The following is a 16,124-nucleotide window of genomic DNA, read 5'->3' as shown; positions in this document are numbered from 1 at the left end:
CCCAGCTGCTCACTCCACCATTATTCAACTATATCCCCAATTATTTCATGCCCCAAAAGTTTTAGCTTTGGGGAACAGGGATTATTTTTATGTCTTGCTACACCAAATAAAGCTAGCAGGTATGCAAGTGCTTTCTTCCAAATTCCTCTTTGCATTATTTACATTCCAGCTGTTTCATAATTCCCACTCTTACTCCTGTTTGCCTGATAATACTCCATTGCATTTACCTAGTGCTTACAGTTCAAGGAGTGCTTCGCCAGGAATCAATGTCACTGAAATGGGTACAGATGTATCTTATAGACAAGGAGGAAAGCTCCGTCCAGCGACAACAGCAAATAGATGAGCCCAGCAATCACATCTTTCTTTAATTCCAGGGCTGTGTTGTGCAGCCCAGGAGGGTTCCTATCCGGGCTTTCTTAGAATGAGGCAACTAACATCCAAGATGCTAGATTTATGGGCCATGAAAGTTACACAAAAAGCGACGGAGGGCCAGGCGCAGTGGCTCACGCCTGTAATCCTAGCCCTCTGGGAGGCCTAGGCGGGTGGATCGCTCGAGGTCAGGCGTTCAAGACCAGCCTGAGCAAGACCCCGTCTCTACTAAAAATGGAAATAAAAATTATCTGGACAACTAAAAGTATATATAGAAAAAATTAGCCGGGCATGGTGGCACATGCCTGTAGTCCCAGCTACTCTGGAGGCTGAGGCAGTAGGATTGCTTAAGCCCAGGAGTCTGAGGTTGCTGTGAGCTAGGCTGACGCTACGGCACTCACTCTAGCCCGGGCAACAAAGTGAGACTCTGTCTCAAAAAAAAAAAAAAAGCGACAGAGCAGGATCAGAAATGAAGAGAGGGTTACATTTTTATGAGACAAACTTACGAGACAGAGAAGGGAGCAGGGAAGAGTAGGGCATCTTGTTCCTCTGACAGGATAGATCTGAGACCTGATTTTTGGAGGAAACTCGTTGTTAAAGTCAGGTGAGCACTGAACTTAACATCCAGAACAAGGATGAAATCAATCTCTCATCGTAATTAAACTATAAAGTTCAAGGCAGTTAGTTGCCAGACCGAGCATCCGCATAGGAAAATATATTTATTTAACAGTATCAAATAATCAGACCAAATACACTGTTTTTTTAAGGAGGGTCCAGACAAGGCAGGAACCTTCCACAATCTGCCTGTGAAATCAGGAACAGGCTAGCACAAGTCCAGCAACATACAGTGGAAAGATCCCACCCAGGATCCAGAAGGTCTTTTACTTGGGAATGACCTTTACTCAACCTCCTCACCGGGATGTGGAAAGGTCCAAGTGAGACAGTACACTGAAGGTATGCGAAAAGCGCACACCCACTAATTAGTTCTAATTAGCATCACCAGCTCTCTAGATTAAGCAGCATCCACAACCAGGTGCCACAGCACGGGGTCAAAAGCTGTAGGCTATATCCACCTGGCTGGCCTCTTCTCAACCTCGGATAAGCCTGGGCCCTTCTCACCAAAGCCACCCGGCCATTGAACTGCCTGGGTTGTGGCTGCCTGGTCTGGCCTGCCTGGGTCCATCCCCATGGTGAGAGGTCAAGAGTTGGGCCTACACAGCTTGGATAGCAAAGCCCAGGGAAAGGTCAGCATCCTAGACCTCTAGGTGGAAGGATCTAGCCAAGTTATCCCTCCTTTCAGCCTCTCCCCACTTCACCTTCCCCAAGTTCTCTACCCCACCAGGCCTTGTTTCTCTGCTTCCAGCTCCCTGCCACCAAGAACAGCCCTTTCTTCCCTCCCTGCCCATTCTTTCCTCTTCTTGCCCATTGGAGTCCCTGGGGCTGCACCTTTAAAGAAATGCAAGGATTCCAGACAGGCGGCTGCGCTGGGGGTGCTGTGTAATCGCTGAGCCACATATTTGGTGCGGGTAAGGTGGGCACCCCTGGCTCGTCTGGAGAGGCCCACTACCTTTAAGAGTGCAAGATGAGGGAACGGCTTTCCTTGCAGGATTTAAAAACAGAGGGCCATTGAGTTGAACGTCCGAGAGTGACCTGCGGTGCAGACAGACCTGTTGCCAAGTCAGCCTAGTGCTGCTAAATCCGCCCAACTTAAGGTTCCCTCTCGACCTGGGCTTTACAAACCCCAGCCAGTTCTCTTTCCACCAATTCGCTAAACCGGTCCCCAAGCGGGCAGACCCTTAAGGTGGGTCAGGATAATCCTTGCGAGCTTGGGAACCCAAGCTACCATACTCGAAGGCAGCCATTGCGGACCTTCTTGGACAAGTGTCCAAGCAGGAGCGAGCCCCGGCCGGGGACGAGCTTTCCTTCTCTGCCCACTAGTCTGGCTGGAGAGCGTGGGGCGCGTGGAGTCCCACACCTGGCTGCCTGCTCTCCCGCTCCTTTCCGCGGCGCCCAGGCGCGGCCATCTTCCAGGCCCGGGGCCAAGCCCCGGGCCCGAGTGACCCCTTTGGGGAGTCCCTGGCTCCGGGTGAACGCGGCCGAAGGAGCAGACGCGTGGGTCCCAGCGCGCGCTGCAAACCCAGCTCGGCTCTCCACCGCTGGGACCTCCGCCGCCGCGCTGCCTCCTGGGGTCCAAAATCCGACCCCACCCCAAGTCGGCCCAGTTGGCCCATAGGAGGAGGATTCGGGGCGGAGGGATGAGCGCCAGGGATTCACTTTCTTTCCCTCCTGACGTCCTGGACGTCCCAAGCTCCATTTAGCGTTGGAGGTCTGTTTGGCGCCCAGAGACCCAGGACTCCTGACTCGACCTGCAGCAGAGAAGGGTAGCTGGGGAGCCCCCAGACCCTTACCGTAGCATCTTCCCCCGCGTAGTGCCCGATGACCCGGAGGCCCCCCGGATGCCGGCTGGACCATTTGGTTATGTTGTAAACCTTGCGGTCGATGACGAGCCACCTATCCGTGCGCAGGTTATGCTTCTGAATCTCCTCCCAGCTGAAGGTGGGCATCGGCGACTCGCTCTCCGTTGCTCCCTCGCCCTGGTTCCCCCCCTTCCCCATGTTGCCTGCGACCGGGCTGCCCGGTGCAGCGCGGCCTCCCCGCGCCGGCTGCTCGCTGCACAGACGGCGCCCTGCAGGCCGGCCGGTGTGCGCCGCCCGGGCTCTCTACGCTTTCGGCTTTTGTCTTCTACTCCTCCCACCGCGCCCCCTCCCCCAGCCTCCGCGCCCGCGCTCGGGAGTATCCCCGGCTCCCAGTGCCCTCAAAGCAGCCCCGTTCCTCCGCCCCTCCCTCAGCCCGCCCGCCGTGGACTTTTGCCACCAGTAGAAAGAAACTCCGGGGTAGCTCAGGGCCTCGACGCCTCCTCCGCCCGCCCCTCCGGCTCCCCCCACCCCGGGTTCTGCATCCTCCCGCGTTCCCCGCCGCCCGGGTTTCCACAGTGATCAGCAGAGCGCCTGCACCAATCGGGGCGCGTCGCCCCGCCTGCCATTGGCCCAGTAGGATCTTTCGAAGGCCAGCGGGCTGGAGCGGCGGGTCCCCGGCTCCCCCGCCCGCCCGCGTGGGGTCGAGCCTCAGCGCGAGGCCGGCTACGTGTCGGACCTCCTCCCTCCCCCCGCTCCGGCCGCGGGCGCCGGAGGAGCTCCCAGGGGACATCTGGGCCGGCGCACAGGGGCGGTGACTGGGCTCCGCGCTCCGGGGCGCGTGCGCGCATGTCCGGCGCTTCAGGCTTTGCACCTGATGCCTGCACAAAGAGGACTTGGCCGCCCCGGGGCGCGAGCCTCCGGTCTGACGAACTCAACTCCGGGCCTGGCTTGGCTAGGTGACGCCCTTCCCCCGCCCGCTGGAATCGGAACTCCGGTCTCCCACGTTGTCCGCGCCATCCGCATTGTCTGGCGCCCTCCTGCATCCTCCCTCCCGCTGCCTCGCTGGAGAAAAGGGGCCGGGCTCGGGCTCGTCCAGGGCTTTGAACCCTCTAATCAGGCAATCTTAGAAAAGAATTGCGGACTCTGTGCTGCGCTTCCTTGTGCTAGGCGCCATGGTGGAGGGCGGGGGAGACGACGAGGAGCAGGACGCAGCCCCTGCGCTGGACTCAGGAAGCTCAGCCCAGCAGCAAGACGTGGAGGGGCAGTGCAGGACCACATACGATTAGTGGGACAATGGTGGTGTATAGACCCCGGGAAATGAAGACTGCCATATCAAACCGATGGAGGAGGATCGGGTTTTCTAGGTGTGGGGGCGCAGCGGGTCCCCCCAGACCGGAGCCGGATGGGGCTGCCCAGTGCCCAGAGCCTGACTGGGGACAATGGGAAGTTAAGGATGAACAGAGGGGTGGGGTGCCGTTACAGGTCCCCGAGTGCCAGCACACCCTACTCACAGATTCTCACCACTGTGAGATAAACTCCAAGAGGCAGACAAGACCCATATTGTTAACTCTAACTTAAAAATGGGGAGCCTGAGGTTAAGAGCTGAAGTGGCCAAAGGGCACAGTTAGCAAGTGGCACAGCGGGACCCTTCTAGACTCCGCACTGATGCACAGGCAGTGGGAAGGTCACTCTGGCCAGCTTGGGGGGGTGCATGGGGGAGGGGGGCCCCTTTCATGCCATTCCCACAGTTTGTGACCTCTTTGATATCGACCTCCTTGATGGCACCGTGGTTTCATGCTGCTATCAGTTGGAGCATCCTTCACTCACGTCACAGACTCCGGATGCCAAGAGCGAGGCCTCTCTGGCTCTGCGGACCGCAAACAGACATTCAAATACAAAGGCACCCCCTCCCCACCCCCAAGATAAGAGAGGATGAAGCAAGTGCCCGGGGAGGGGACACCAACTTCTATGCCTGTTAAAGCTTTACTGAAATAGAACCAAGAGTGCCATTTTTTTCAAAAATGGATTAACATAACACATAGATGACTTTAATGAAAAATGTTAAAGGACTGTGGAGCTCAGAGGAGAGAGTGACATCTGAAAGGGAAACCCAGGGAGGGGTCTGAGGGAGGAGACTTTGAAGGCTCTGAGACCCTAAAAGGCCTCATGGGGTGGGGGAGAAGTGTGGATCGGCCACGACCTGGGGTTCCCAGCAGCCCCCGGCACAGCTCTAGCCCTGGAAAAACGTATTGAAACCATGAATGAATGAATGAATGAAGAATGAGGAATGGCTCCACGGGGGCCAGCAGTGGGCAGGGCTCACACTGGGAAAAGCCTCCCCAGCTCTGCGAGGATGAGGATGGAGGACTTTGTAAAGCAGCATGTGAGCAGCTCTGTGGTGGGGAGGAGAAATGGGAGGCAGGTGGGGCTGGGACGGGAGGAAGGGGAGAGACCAGGTAGCAGCACAATCAGGTCAGAGGCGAGGGTGGTGCTTGAGCAGCGAGGGGAGGAGGCCTGAACTAAGAGACCTGTAGGATGCTGACCCCGCACCAGACACCGCCTTGCCCCACTGCCCTCTTCCTGCTCCTCTCTTATTTATTGCCCTCTCTACTCGGAGGGACTGATGCGACTGTTTGCTCAGAGAAAACCTCATAGCGTCCAGCCAACCCCAGAGTCACTTAGGAAAAGGGGTGATCTCACAGGAGGATGAGGTTCCCATGGCTTCCTCCTGTCCCACAGAATGCCCCTGGCCCTGACTCTCATGCAGTACCAGACGACTGAGGCTCCCTGGGGATCTTGCCAGGACCTTGTTGTGATCATTGTACCCTACTTTATCAGGGACAAAAGAGACCAGCCTGAGTGGCTTGGAGCCCAGACTCTCTCAGCCAGCCAAGTGGGTGAAAGGCCAGGTCAGATGGGGAGGTGTTTTGGGAGACAGAGCCTGTGGGGATGGAGAACATGCCACCAGTCCCCACAGAATGGGTTCCATTTTCTCCTCATAAGGAGTCTCATATGCCTGCTGGGAGACTGGTGGAGTCGTGGAAGCCAAGAGGCTGGTTAATCAGAGAGAGAGACTGGGTGCAGTGGTGCATGCCTGCAATCCCAGCACTAGGAGGCTGAGGCAGGAGGATCGCTTGAGGCCAGGAGTTTGAGACCAGCCTGGGCAACACAGCGAGACCCCCACCTCTATAAAAAAATTTAAAAATTAGCTTGGTGTGGTGGCATGTGCCTGTAGTCCCAGCTAGTCAGGAGGCTGAGGCGGGAGGACTGCTTGAGCCCAGGCATTTGAGGCTGCAATAAGCTGTGATCACGCCATTGTACTCTAGCCTGGGCGACAGAGCAAGACCAGAGGGAGAAAAAAAAAAATCAGAGGGAAAGAGAAAGTGAAAGCCATCCTTCAGCCACCCAGCAGTCTGTGGGGCCATGAGAATGTATGTGACACTGACACAAGCACCTGGCAGACAAAGGACCAGCAGAACACCCCTGCTGGCAGCTTCTCTTTTCCTTTCGTTGGTTGATAAGTATGGCCAAGTCATCCCTAATCTTTAAAAAAGTCTTCTGAGTTGCTTCTTCCTCCAGCCATCACCCCTGTCTTTCACAATCCATTCACTGTTGAATTTTGTGAATGAATAGTCAGCCCTCTCTGGGTCGACTTTCTGTCTTCCACTCATTTCTCAGATCATTACAATCTTCTCCTGTTCTAATAGTAAAGATAGCGATTCCCTCCATTGGTTTATCAGTTTAGGTGTGCAAAGGACTTTCAAATAATGGACAAAAGCACTTGCACAGTGGGGAGAGTAAGCATTCAGTAGATGGTGGTTCTCATCCTCCCTCCTGGCCTCACCTCCCAACAAGGGTTATTACTCCATCTCTGCAGATGAAGACACAGATGCTCGGGACATGACAAGGCTGATCCCTCAACCTGCGCATCGTAGATGGAGTCCTGGAACACAGACTCCAGACCCCGAAGACAGCCCTCTTAGCCTGTTCCCAATCAAGCCTCCAGGTACCCTCTCTGAAAGGTCACCAGCAAGTCCAGTCTCGCCTTCTCAGACCTCTGAGTGGCATTGGGCAGACCGATGTCCTGACATGCCATGCTCGCTGATTCTCTGACAAGGCACCAGCCCCAGCCTGCTTGGGACCACCCCTTTTCTGCCACCTCTGTTTGTTTCTTTTCCTCCTTGTTCCCTCCAAATGCCCTTGGACCTTGGCTCACTCAGTATTTTCTCCTTCAGGGACCACATCTGGGATGACTCTGCAGCCCGAAACCACATCTGCGGCACCATCCCTTTCCCAGGGCCAGAGCACGTTCCCACTAGGTTCCTGCGCAGCTCCCGTGGGCTCCCTGACGTGAGGGAGAGGTCTCACCAGCCGTGTGTTCTCTGGGCCTATCCAGGTCTAACCCTCAGTTTCTGGCACAAAACTGAATTGTCATCTTCCCTTCTGAAAACCAGTCTTTCCTTTTAACTCCTTCATTTCTTTTAATGGTACCAATGGTTCTGTGACTCAGTCTCAGAATTCCAGAATGTCTTTTGCTGCTTCTCATCTCCTGCCTCCCACCCTTGCAAAAAAAAAAAAAAAAGGCTGTTGTGTTCAGCAGGTTCTGTCTCCAACAGCATTTTCTTCCACCCCTTTTATCCTTTTATTCTGCTGCCTCTGCCACTGCCCGGGCTGAGGGTCCCCAGCAGCAGACCATTGCACACACTGCTGCCAGGTCATCTCAGTGAGCCCCGCTCGCACTGCCCCCAAACCTTCAACGGTTCCTTGTTGCCCAGAGAACTCAGCAGGATGGGTCGAGGAAGGAAATCACGTAGGGGCACAGCGGCACTGCTTCTGCCCAGCCCTGCTGGCTCCTGAAGGCCCCTTGGGAAAGAGGCCTGGAATAGAAACCCAAAGACATGAACTCTAGTCTGGGCTCTGTGACCACCCAGCTTCCTAACCACTTTCATGTCTGTTCAAATCAGGTGATTGGATTAGATGCTAAGTTGCCTCCAACTCCAAAACGATAGATGCGTGTAGATGTCATATCTATATGGAGCTGTGTGCAGATTATTTAACTTGCATTCATTAACAATTTTAAAAGTGCTTTTTCTAGCCATTGTATCAAATGATTGTCACAACAGCCCTTTCAGGCAAGCAGGATGTGTGTGTATCTCTTCTTTATAAATGGGAAAACTAAGCATCAATGGCGTTAAATGGTTGCCTGAAGTAATGCTAGTGTGGAAAGAGACTGGCCTTTGGAATCAGATCCGAAAGTCAAGTTCCAGTTACACCCTTACTGAACTTCACTGAGCGAGAGTTAGTTGTGTGGCAGACCAAAGGCTGGGGGGTGGCGGATAGGCATCAGCTTGCTAAGGCCCTGCAAGTCCCTACCCCAAGCAACTTGGGGCCTCTAACCGTGCATCTCTCGGCAGACATCCAAAGGGGAGAGGAGCAGACCCAGACACGGCAAAGGGCAAGCACAGGGCGAACCCCGGTGGTCCACACCCTGAGACCCTTTGGAGTCTTTGCCGCTCAAACGCACGTGTGTGTTTTGTGGTGTTGGATCAGATCTGCTCGCCAGGCCTGTTTGTCTTGCTGGTGCTGATAAGGCATTGACCTTGGAAAACATGACCTTAGCTGTGATGTGGGATGGATGTCCTCTGAGTCCACTTGGTGCATGACCAACTTTGAGAGGCTCACTTAGGGCAGAGGAAGCACCGCCACAGAAAGGAAACCACGGGCAGACATGGAGCAGAGGAGGAGTGTGGCCACAGCGGGTGGGCACATGGCACAGGCCAAGACACAACTGGGCCATGGGAGTGCTACAACTTGGGGTGGAGGGCAGCCTGCTAACTTTCTGGTCTTACCTTTAAGACAGGGAAACTGAGGCCCAGAGATTGGCTTGTCCAAAATCACATATGAGTTAGGAAATCTATTTCTAAGAATGGGATGGTCTAAGCATTTGGATCCACATTCTCACTGAAAATACATAAAAATCCTGGATACAATATAAAAAGTGTCACTAAAATACAGCAGTCACCAATTGCCTCCTGTGCAAAGGCCTGTCAGACCTGGAATGACCTGTCCCTGAGCCAATAGAGCAGCATCCATCACCTTTGAGGGGAGACAACGCCCTGCCCTGACTCCACCATTTGATGTCCTTGGCCGCCTCCCTCTGGAGGCTGAGCAGAGCAGGGGACAACCACATGACGGTGTGCTGTCATAAGAAGGACACCATTCCAGTGGTCTTTGGTCAAAGAAAAAAAAAGGACACCAAATGGGGATAGAATAGGCCCAAGTTCATTGCCCTCACTGTGCCCTGCTTGGCTCTTTTCCTTTCTTGTAAAGAAAATAGTTCTGAGTAGATCTCTAAATTCCTCTCTCATCCGTGACACTGCTTTCCCGAAGGTTGATAGGTTGCTTCAAGTTCAAGGGGCCACTTCCCTGTTCCCAGGTGGCCAACTGAGGAGACGGTCAGTGTGTTCAGGGGCCAGCCCGTCCCCAGTGCTGGCTGCTGGGAGGACTTGCCTGCCAGGTCTCTGAATCACCTGGGGAACCTGTCTGCGCTGGTACCAGACCAGCAACTGCTAAGGGCCTCGCTGCCCATAGGAGTCCACCCTGGAGTAAAAGAGGCTGCCAGTCTCACCTTTCCTCCCCTCCTGCCCCAGGCTCTAAACACTGGGTGTGATGCAGGGAGAGGCTTCCTCATCCATGTCTGCTCTAAGCCCCCAAATTCCCACCTGCACTTCCATGCCCTCAAAGAGATCCCAGGGGTCTGCCAAACCAACTCCACCACCTGTCTGTGTTGGAATGTATTTCCTCTCCCCAACTGCAGGCACTACCCTGGTCTGGCCAACTGCATCTTCCTGCCCAGAGTTCTGCACCCAGCATTTAAGACCCTTGGTGGTCTGGTACCTACCTGGCTCTTTTCCTACCCTCCGGCCATCCAGAGTTGCTCACTGTTTCCCACGCACAGCCTGACCTCCCAGTCCTGCTGGCTCCTGGCCCGTGCTCATCTCCTGGCCAGGGGTCCACCTCATCTGCCTATAACTCCTATTCAGCCTTCAGATCCAGCTGGGGAGGGAGTTGCCTCCACCATGGCAAAGTCAGAAGTCCCTTCTCTGGATTCCCAAAGGATATATATATATATATATATATATATAGAGAGAGAGAGAGAGAGAGAGAGAGAGAGAGAGAGAGAGAGAGAGAGAGAGAGGGAGATAGCAGCAAATTATTTCTATAACTACCTCCACCACCCAACCTGTGAGTTCCTTGTGAGAACAGGCTGAGTCTGACTCAGCGTTGAATCCGTGGTGTGGCACATGCCGGATGCTTATTAAATATGGGTGGAATTCAACTCCAGGCAGAGTTTTGGGGAAAGACGTCTGGCTCACACCAGAGCAGTGGGGGCATCTCACCTCGTGACTCTGTTGCTAGGCCAAGCTTCCAGGCCCTCCTCAGAAGCAAGCGTGGTATGGTGCAAAGTCATACCTCCCCCAGCCACCCTGTGTCACCTTCCAGCTTTGCCTCTCAATTGCCTACTGCATACCCTTGAACACGTCATTCATTCATTCATTCATTTATTCAGTCAGCATTTAATGGACATTTTGGTGTCATACTGTGTCAACTTAGCTAAGCTGAGCTACATTTCCCAGAATTCCTTTGCCCAAAGTGTCCTGGGGTAGGGCTGGCCACAGGACAAATGTGTGCTAGATTTGGAAGGCAGAAGTGGTGTCAGCCATTTTGTTACGCTCTGTAGGTTGTGCAGGGAGGCACAAGGACGTCTGGTGCACACTGTTGCTGGACTGCTGGCTTACCTTGTTGGCCTGGGGCATCGGCTGGGCCCACAGGTCCTGCAGCTCCTGGGCCAGGTGTGTGGCTCTGGGGTAAGTCCCCAGGTTGTCCCTCAGGTCACCTGCATCATAGAGATTGCAGGTGGTGAGAGCCAGACACAGTTCCAGTTTGTTCCTTGTTTTCCCTGCTAAATGTCCATCTTCGCTCCCTGAGCCGGCCTCAGGCCCAGCAGAGACACAGAAACAAGCCCTCACATGGACTAATTAACCAGCTCCCGCCAGCAAGGAAGGTGTGGCCCCTGCGGTAAACCCCTACTGTCCACGGCTCACAGCGATTCTTCTTCTGATGGAAGCCCCGAGGGTACTCTGCGACTCCCCTCTCGGCACTGGAGATAGGAAAATAAACGAGACATCTGTACAATGGGGGTGGAGGGGCAGTTAAACGATCTTTAAGATTCCCAACTGCTGTGTCACATGTGTGACTGGACAAGCCCCGAGGGAAAGGCACATGGAGCCACTCTTTTCACATTGATGGTATAAGGAACAGAACAGGATAAGGAAGGGCCGAGACGCCACTCAGGAGCCAGGCTTTGATGACCTTGGGGCTGTGTCTACCTGGGGCTAAAGAGAGACCTTTGGCCTCTGACCACTAGTTAGTCCAGTTAAACAACCACCTGTTATTTTTCTTTCCGTTAATCCCCAGGTCAAAGGCCTTCCATGCTCTGTGCAGGAGACGGGAGGTTTGCAACCTCTCTACTGTGCTTTTGAAACTATCAGTAGTGGAGAAACGGCTTTTAAAACAATTTCCAATCTGTCACAGATGGACACTTTCATAACATACAATAAAAATGAATCATCAGGAAAAGAAAATGCAAAAAAATCCCATATCAGAGCCCAGATGTTTAAATTAGAGTTAATAGGCATAAAAATCATTTCATCAAATCGCCGAATGCATTTCTAAATGCTTACTCTCAATTCTTGCACTTTCCTCATCGTGGGCTGGCCACCAACAATCCACGCACAGTGCTGACGTGCACACCACACTTTGAGTAGGCCTGAGCTATGCCAGGTAGACAGGGGTGTAGCCCCTGCTTCCAAATGGGCAGGCCCCGCTGGTGAGGTTTCTTGTTCTTCTGGTGCAGGGAAAACAAAGAAAATAGGCCTTGGAGGCTCTCACCTGGTGGCCACGCTTGGAGACCAACCCTCTCAGGGTCTCAGGTATCCCATCTGTGAAATGGAGCGCTGGTGGAAGGATGAGGTGACGCACATGAGAGCGTATCATAAACGCTTTCTGTTGCCTGGCCAAGACCAGCTGAGCCCAAGTGGGATTTGGCTGTGGCTGCACATTTTGGTAGTCATGGGAGTAGGGACGGAGCTAGACAGACAGGGTGGGGTCTTGCTGAAGGGTCATTGTCATGAGAGCTCTCTCTCTGAGACTAAGGAAGGGCACATGTGCTGCCGCTGCAGACATAGAAGAATCAGAGGACACAGAGCAGAGAAGGGCATGTACCTCCTTCCTGGGAGACACGTGGCATGGTTTGGGGCAGTAAAGTCTGCTTAAGGGGTGTGTTACTTTGGGAGCGTGGACAGGTTGGGAAGTGTGGGGTCCTCTGCAAGTGCTTGCTAGCAGGGGCAGCATCGAGGCATGTTCTTTTTATTAGAGACAAGGTCTTGCTCTGTTACCCAGACTGGAATTCGGTGGCCCAGTGATAGCTCACTGCAACCTCAAACTCCTAGGCTCAAGTGATCCTCCTGCCTCAGCCTCCAAGCTGGAGCTACAGGCATGTGCCACAACACCTGGCTAATTTTTTTTTTTTTTTTAATATTTGTAAGGATGGAGTCTCGCTATGTTGCCCAGGCTGGTCTTGAACTCCTGGCCTCAAGTTATCTTCCTGTTTCAGCCTCTCAAAGTGCTGAGATTACAGGCATGAGTCACATCGCCTGGCCTGAGGCATGTTCTTTAAGGGGGCAAAAGTAGACATGTTGGTGAGCCAGCTGGCCTACTCTCTGTGGGCCCCCATTATACCTAGGGAGACTGTGACCTACAGCATGCATTCTCAAGGGGGCAGTATCACCTCCCAGGGGGCAGAGGGGAAAATCTTGTTCTGTTTATATAAAAAGCACAGATATGCATACAGTATATAAGCACATAGACAGCATGTCTATGCTATTAACATTTCCAGGGGCAGAGTTATGATCAGGGAGGGAATGTTCCTTAGGGGTACAGTAATAAAAGAAGGGTTTATACACACCAACCCCGAGGGTCTAAAGTTCTGCCGTTATGTAGATGGATGCAACAAGCCAGTGAAATTCATCCACATGTGCCCGGTGTGAGCTCACTGGCACCCCTAGGCTGCTAAGACCCAGCCATGTCCAATTTGTGTTATTAGTAACTACAAACCCCAAATTCCTGATACCCTGAAGCGGGGACACCACAGGAGTTTGCAGTCTTTCCTGTTCCTGCCACTCCTCCGTACCAGGCAGGTCTCTTCCAAAGCCCTGATCTGTCCACAGGTCTCCGAGCTGTCTTAAGACGCTGCCAGGTCATCCCAGGGCTGGATGAGAGACTCCAGGAGGTGTAGTGCGGACTGTGGTTAGCTCTCGTGAGCAGGTCCTGCCCTTCCGCCAGCCTCAGGGACAGTGCCTCAAGCCTGTGGTTGTTCCGGACACATTAGCCGAATGGAGAACGGTCCCCTTCCTCACCCCTGTGCCCAGCCACACAGCTTCCCGCCCCCACCTTCCCCCGCCACCGCCTCCCCCCGCCCTCGGAGATTCCTGTCGGTCAGTTGTCCAGCTTCCACTCTACCCTGCTCCATTCAACTTGGGTAACCTTAAAACCTAGGTTGGATCCTGTCACTCCCTGCTTAAAACTTTCCCCATTGTACTTAGAGGAGTCCAAACTCGAGGCCACTTGATAGTTTTAAAAAGTCAAGTTCTTTCCTGTTTCATGGCCTTTGCCCAAACCGTTGCCTCTGCCTAAAATGACCCCCTCCCCCTGCCCATGTCTGGCCATAAAGTCATAGCTCTGAGGAGTCTGCCCGCACCGCCGCCACCTCCTACTCTCTGCCACCCTGTTTGTTTCCTTCCTACGTAGCACGCAGCGGTTGCACGTGGTAGCAGTTGGTTTGCTGGTTTATTGTCTCTCTTCCTGCTAGACTGGAAACTGAGGGCAGGACGAGGTCCATCTTGCTCACTGCTCTATACCCATCCGCTACAGAGTGCCCAGCGCAGAGTGGGCATCTGATGCTTATCTGTGGGCGGTGAATGTCGGCGGGAAGAAACGCTGTGCCGTGGAAGGAGCAAGCTGACGTGGCTCATGGGAACACACGTGGGAACGGTCAGGGAACTGGAAGACGGACCCTCACTGGGCTTCCCACCCTGCACGCAAACCCCAGCACTGCGATTAAGGATCCACATGGCCTGGTGACAACAGGGGGCTGAGGTCAGAGAGGGTACTGCCCAATATTTTCCAGGGTATGGGCCCAAGTGACCCCAGGGGACTTCACAGTCTTGATAATCCACAACAGCTATTGGTAATTAACTTGCAGGTTAAATTTCAAGTTTCTACCTCCTCTCTGGCAGACCTGCTCAGTGAGCTGGTGGGAAAGGTGACTCCTCCTCTGCCCACTCCCATGACTATGTACCAGAGACTGCACAGGAGGGAAGAGGAGGCTTGGCCTCCGCTCCTGCAGTGTTGTAATGTCAGCAACACCGATGTGCTTCTCGACTGCTTTCTATTTTGAAGGCACTGTCATGACTTCTATGCAGTTTCCATGAAAAATATCCCCTCAACCTGATTCAGCCAAGCTAATTCATTGTGCAATTAGTAACACCAGTGGGTTTACATTTTCAGGGAGTTATCATGTCTTCAATCTCCCTGATTCAGGCAGCCTAACCATCTGTGCCGTGCTCTCGGGAGGAAAATAGAGAAGAAGAGGGTCAACTATCTAGTATATACCAGGACTGTGCATATTATCTCATTGCTGAGTCACTACCTGAGAAGTAGGTTTTTATTTTCATGTTACAGAGGAGGAAACAGACTCAGGGACAATATGTAACTTATCAAAAACCACAAAGGTATTAGCTGAAAACCCATTAAGAGTTCTTCGACAGAATATGTCGTATTTTTATGTCTTAAGGATATGTGGTATGAGGTTTGCATTTGGATTAAGCCTAGACATCCACAGCATAGTCCACGATCGAGAGGCATTTCATTAGAGGAGTCAATGTCAACAAAGTTAAAGAACATCTGTTTCTCAGCCAGCACATCTGTGCTGGGCAACGTCAGCTGCGGAGAGATGAGATTGGAGGTATTTCAGCAACATGAAATGAAAACCTCACTGGACCAGTCAGTCTGAGTTCAGGTCCAGGCTCATTTTTCACACACAGTGTGCCTTTGACCCAGCCCCATCTCCTGTCTGGGCCTCAGTTTCCCCAACAATAAAACAAAGAGATTGAGCTATATATCATTTATACAGTCCCTTCCAGCTTGAATGTTCTATGAGTGAATCGTTCATCGTGTCTAGGTCCCAATTCAACCTTCCTGGACATGGCAGCACCTTTCCTGAATTCTTTTCTGACCGGCATTACCATGCTTCCTGGCTCCAAGTCACAAAAACTCAGGGTCCCACTGCCCTCTCTATCACCCTCCCCGCTGTATTCTTTCTTTGATGCAATTCAGATTCCACGGGCTCCTATCCATACCTGCCCCTGAGGTGCCCGCCAAGGTGCTCAGTTCTGGGAGGAGCCCCGGGGCTGCTGCCGAGATCTGGACTGCTTCCCGTGGGGCAGCTGGGGCAGGTACATGGGTTCTCCAAAGTCATTGGAGTTCAGGAGGACAACACAAGACAGCAAAATGACACCAATGAAACATACACAATCTTTGATCTGATCTCGAACTCCTGACCTCAAGCGATCCTCCCGCCTCAGCCTTCCAGATCTCCAGGATTATAGGCGTGAGCCACCCCGCCCGGTGACTAATCACTGGTCTGAGATAGCCTGGTCCCAGCTTGGATCCTCTGGTGTGGACCCTACAGCCAGGCCTTTGTCCCTGGCACAGATAGTGCCAGCCTGGAAGGAGCATGGCCAGTCCCCACTGTCTGCCTCTCTGAATGTTCCCTGAATTTACCTCACAGTGCTAATGGGGTTAGAGATGAGAGGTTGTGGGTTCATTTGGTGAGAAGCTACAGACCCCTCAGATAGAGGGCCCATCTCTTCTCTGCTGTGGGGCATGTCTCCTCCAGAAAAGAATGTCTACCCTCTCCCCAGCCCTAACTTGCGTTCTCCCTCCAGCCAGACTTAAGTTCAGTGAGGGGAAGGTTTCCAGCAACCACAGGCTGGATGCTAATTTGTCGTGTGACCATAAGCAAGCTCCTTCCCTCTGTGAACCTCCATGTCTTTACCTGAGCAATGAGTTCCCTAAGACCCTCTTTGCCTCTGGAATTCCCTGGCCCAGCATTCCGGGGCTGCCAGTATTGGGCTATCCGTCCTTGTGTGCGAGGCGGGAGGCCTGGCAAGTATGTTGACATCCTGCACGCACAGGAACGTCGTGCCCACAGCCTGG

At 53.3% G+C, this 16,124-nt stretch overlaps 1 protein-coding gene across 1 annotated transcript in view; it reads right to left on the bottom strand.

Moving 5' to 3' along the window:
• The window catches only part of FADS2 (fatty acid desaturase 2), a 30,518-nt gene extending 27,199 nt beyond the window's left edge, over positions 1 to 3,319 (bottom strand). Inside the window, exon 1 of the mRNA XM_045555839.1 lies at positions 2,778 to 3,319. Coding sequence (XP_045411795.1) covers positions 2,778 to 2,984 — 207 coding nt within the window. The 5' untranslated portion in view covers positions 2,985 to 3,319. The remainder of the gene's footprint in view (positions 1 to 2,777) is intronic.
• Positions 3,320 to 16,124: the final 12,805 nt, after the last annotated feature.

The sequence above is a fragment of the Lemur catta genome, chromosome 7 (assembly GCF_020740605.2).
Source record: "Lemur catta isolate mLemCat1 chromosome 7, mLemCat1.pri, whole genome shotgun sequence".
In the NCBI taxonomy this organism is placed as follows: Eukaryota; Metazoa; Chordata; class Mammalia; order Primates; family Lemuridae; genus Lemur; species Lemur catta.
The sequence above is the reverse complement of the archived record's forward strand: the minus strand, read 5'-3'. Positions and strand labels throughout refer to the sequence as shown.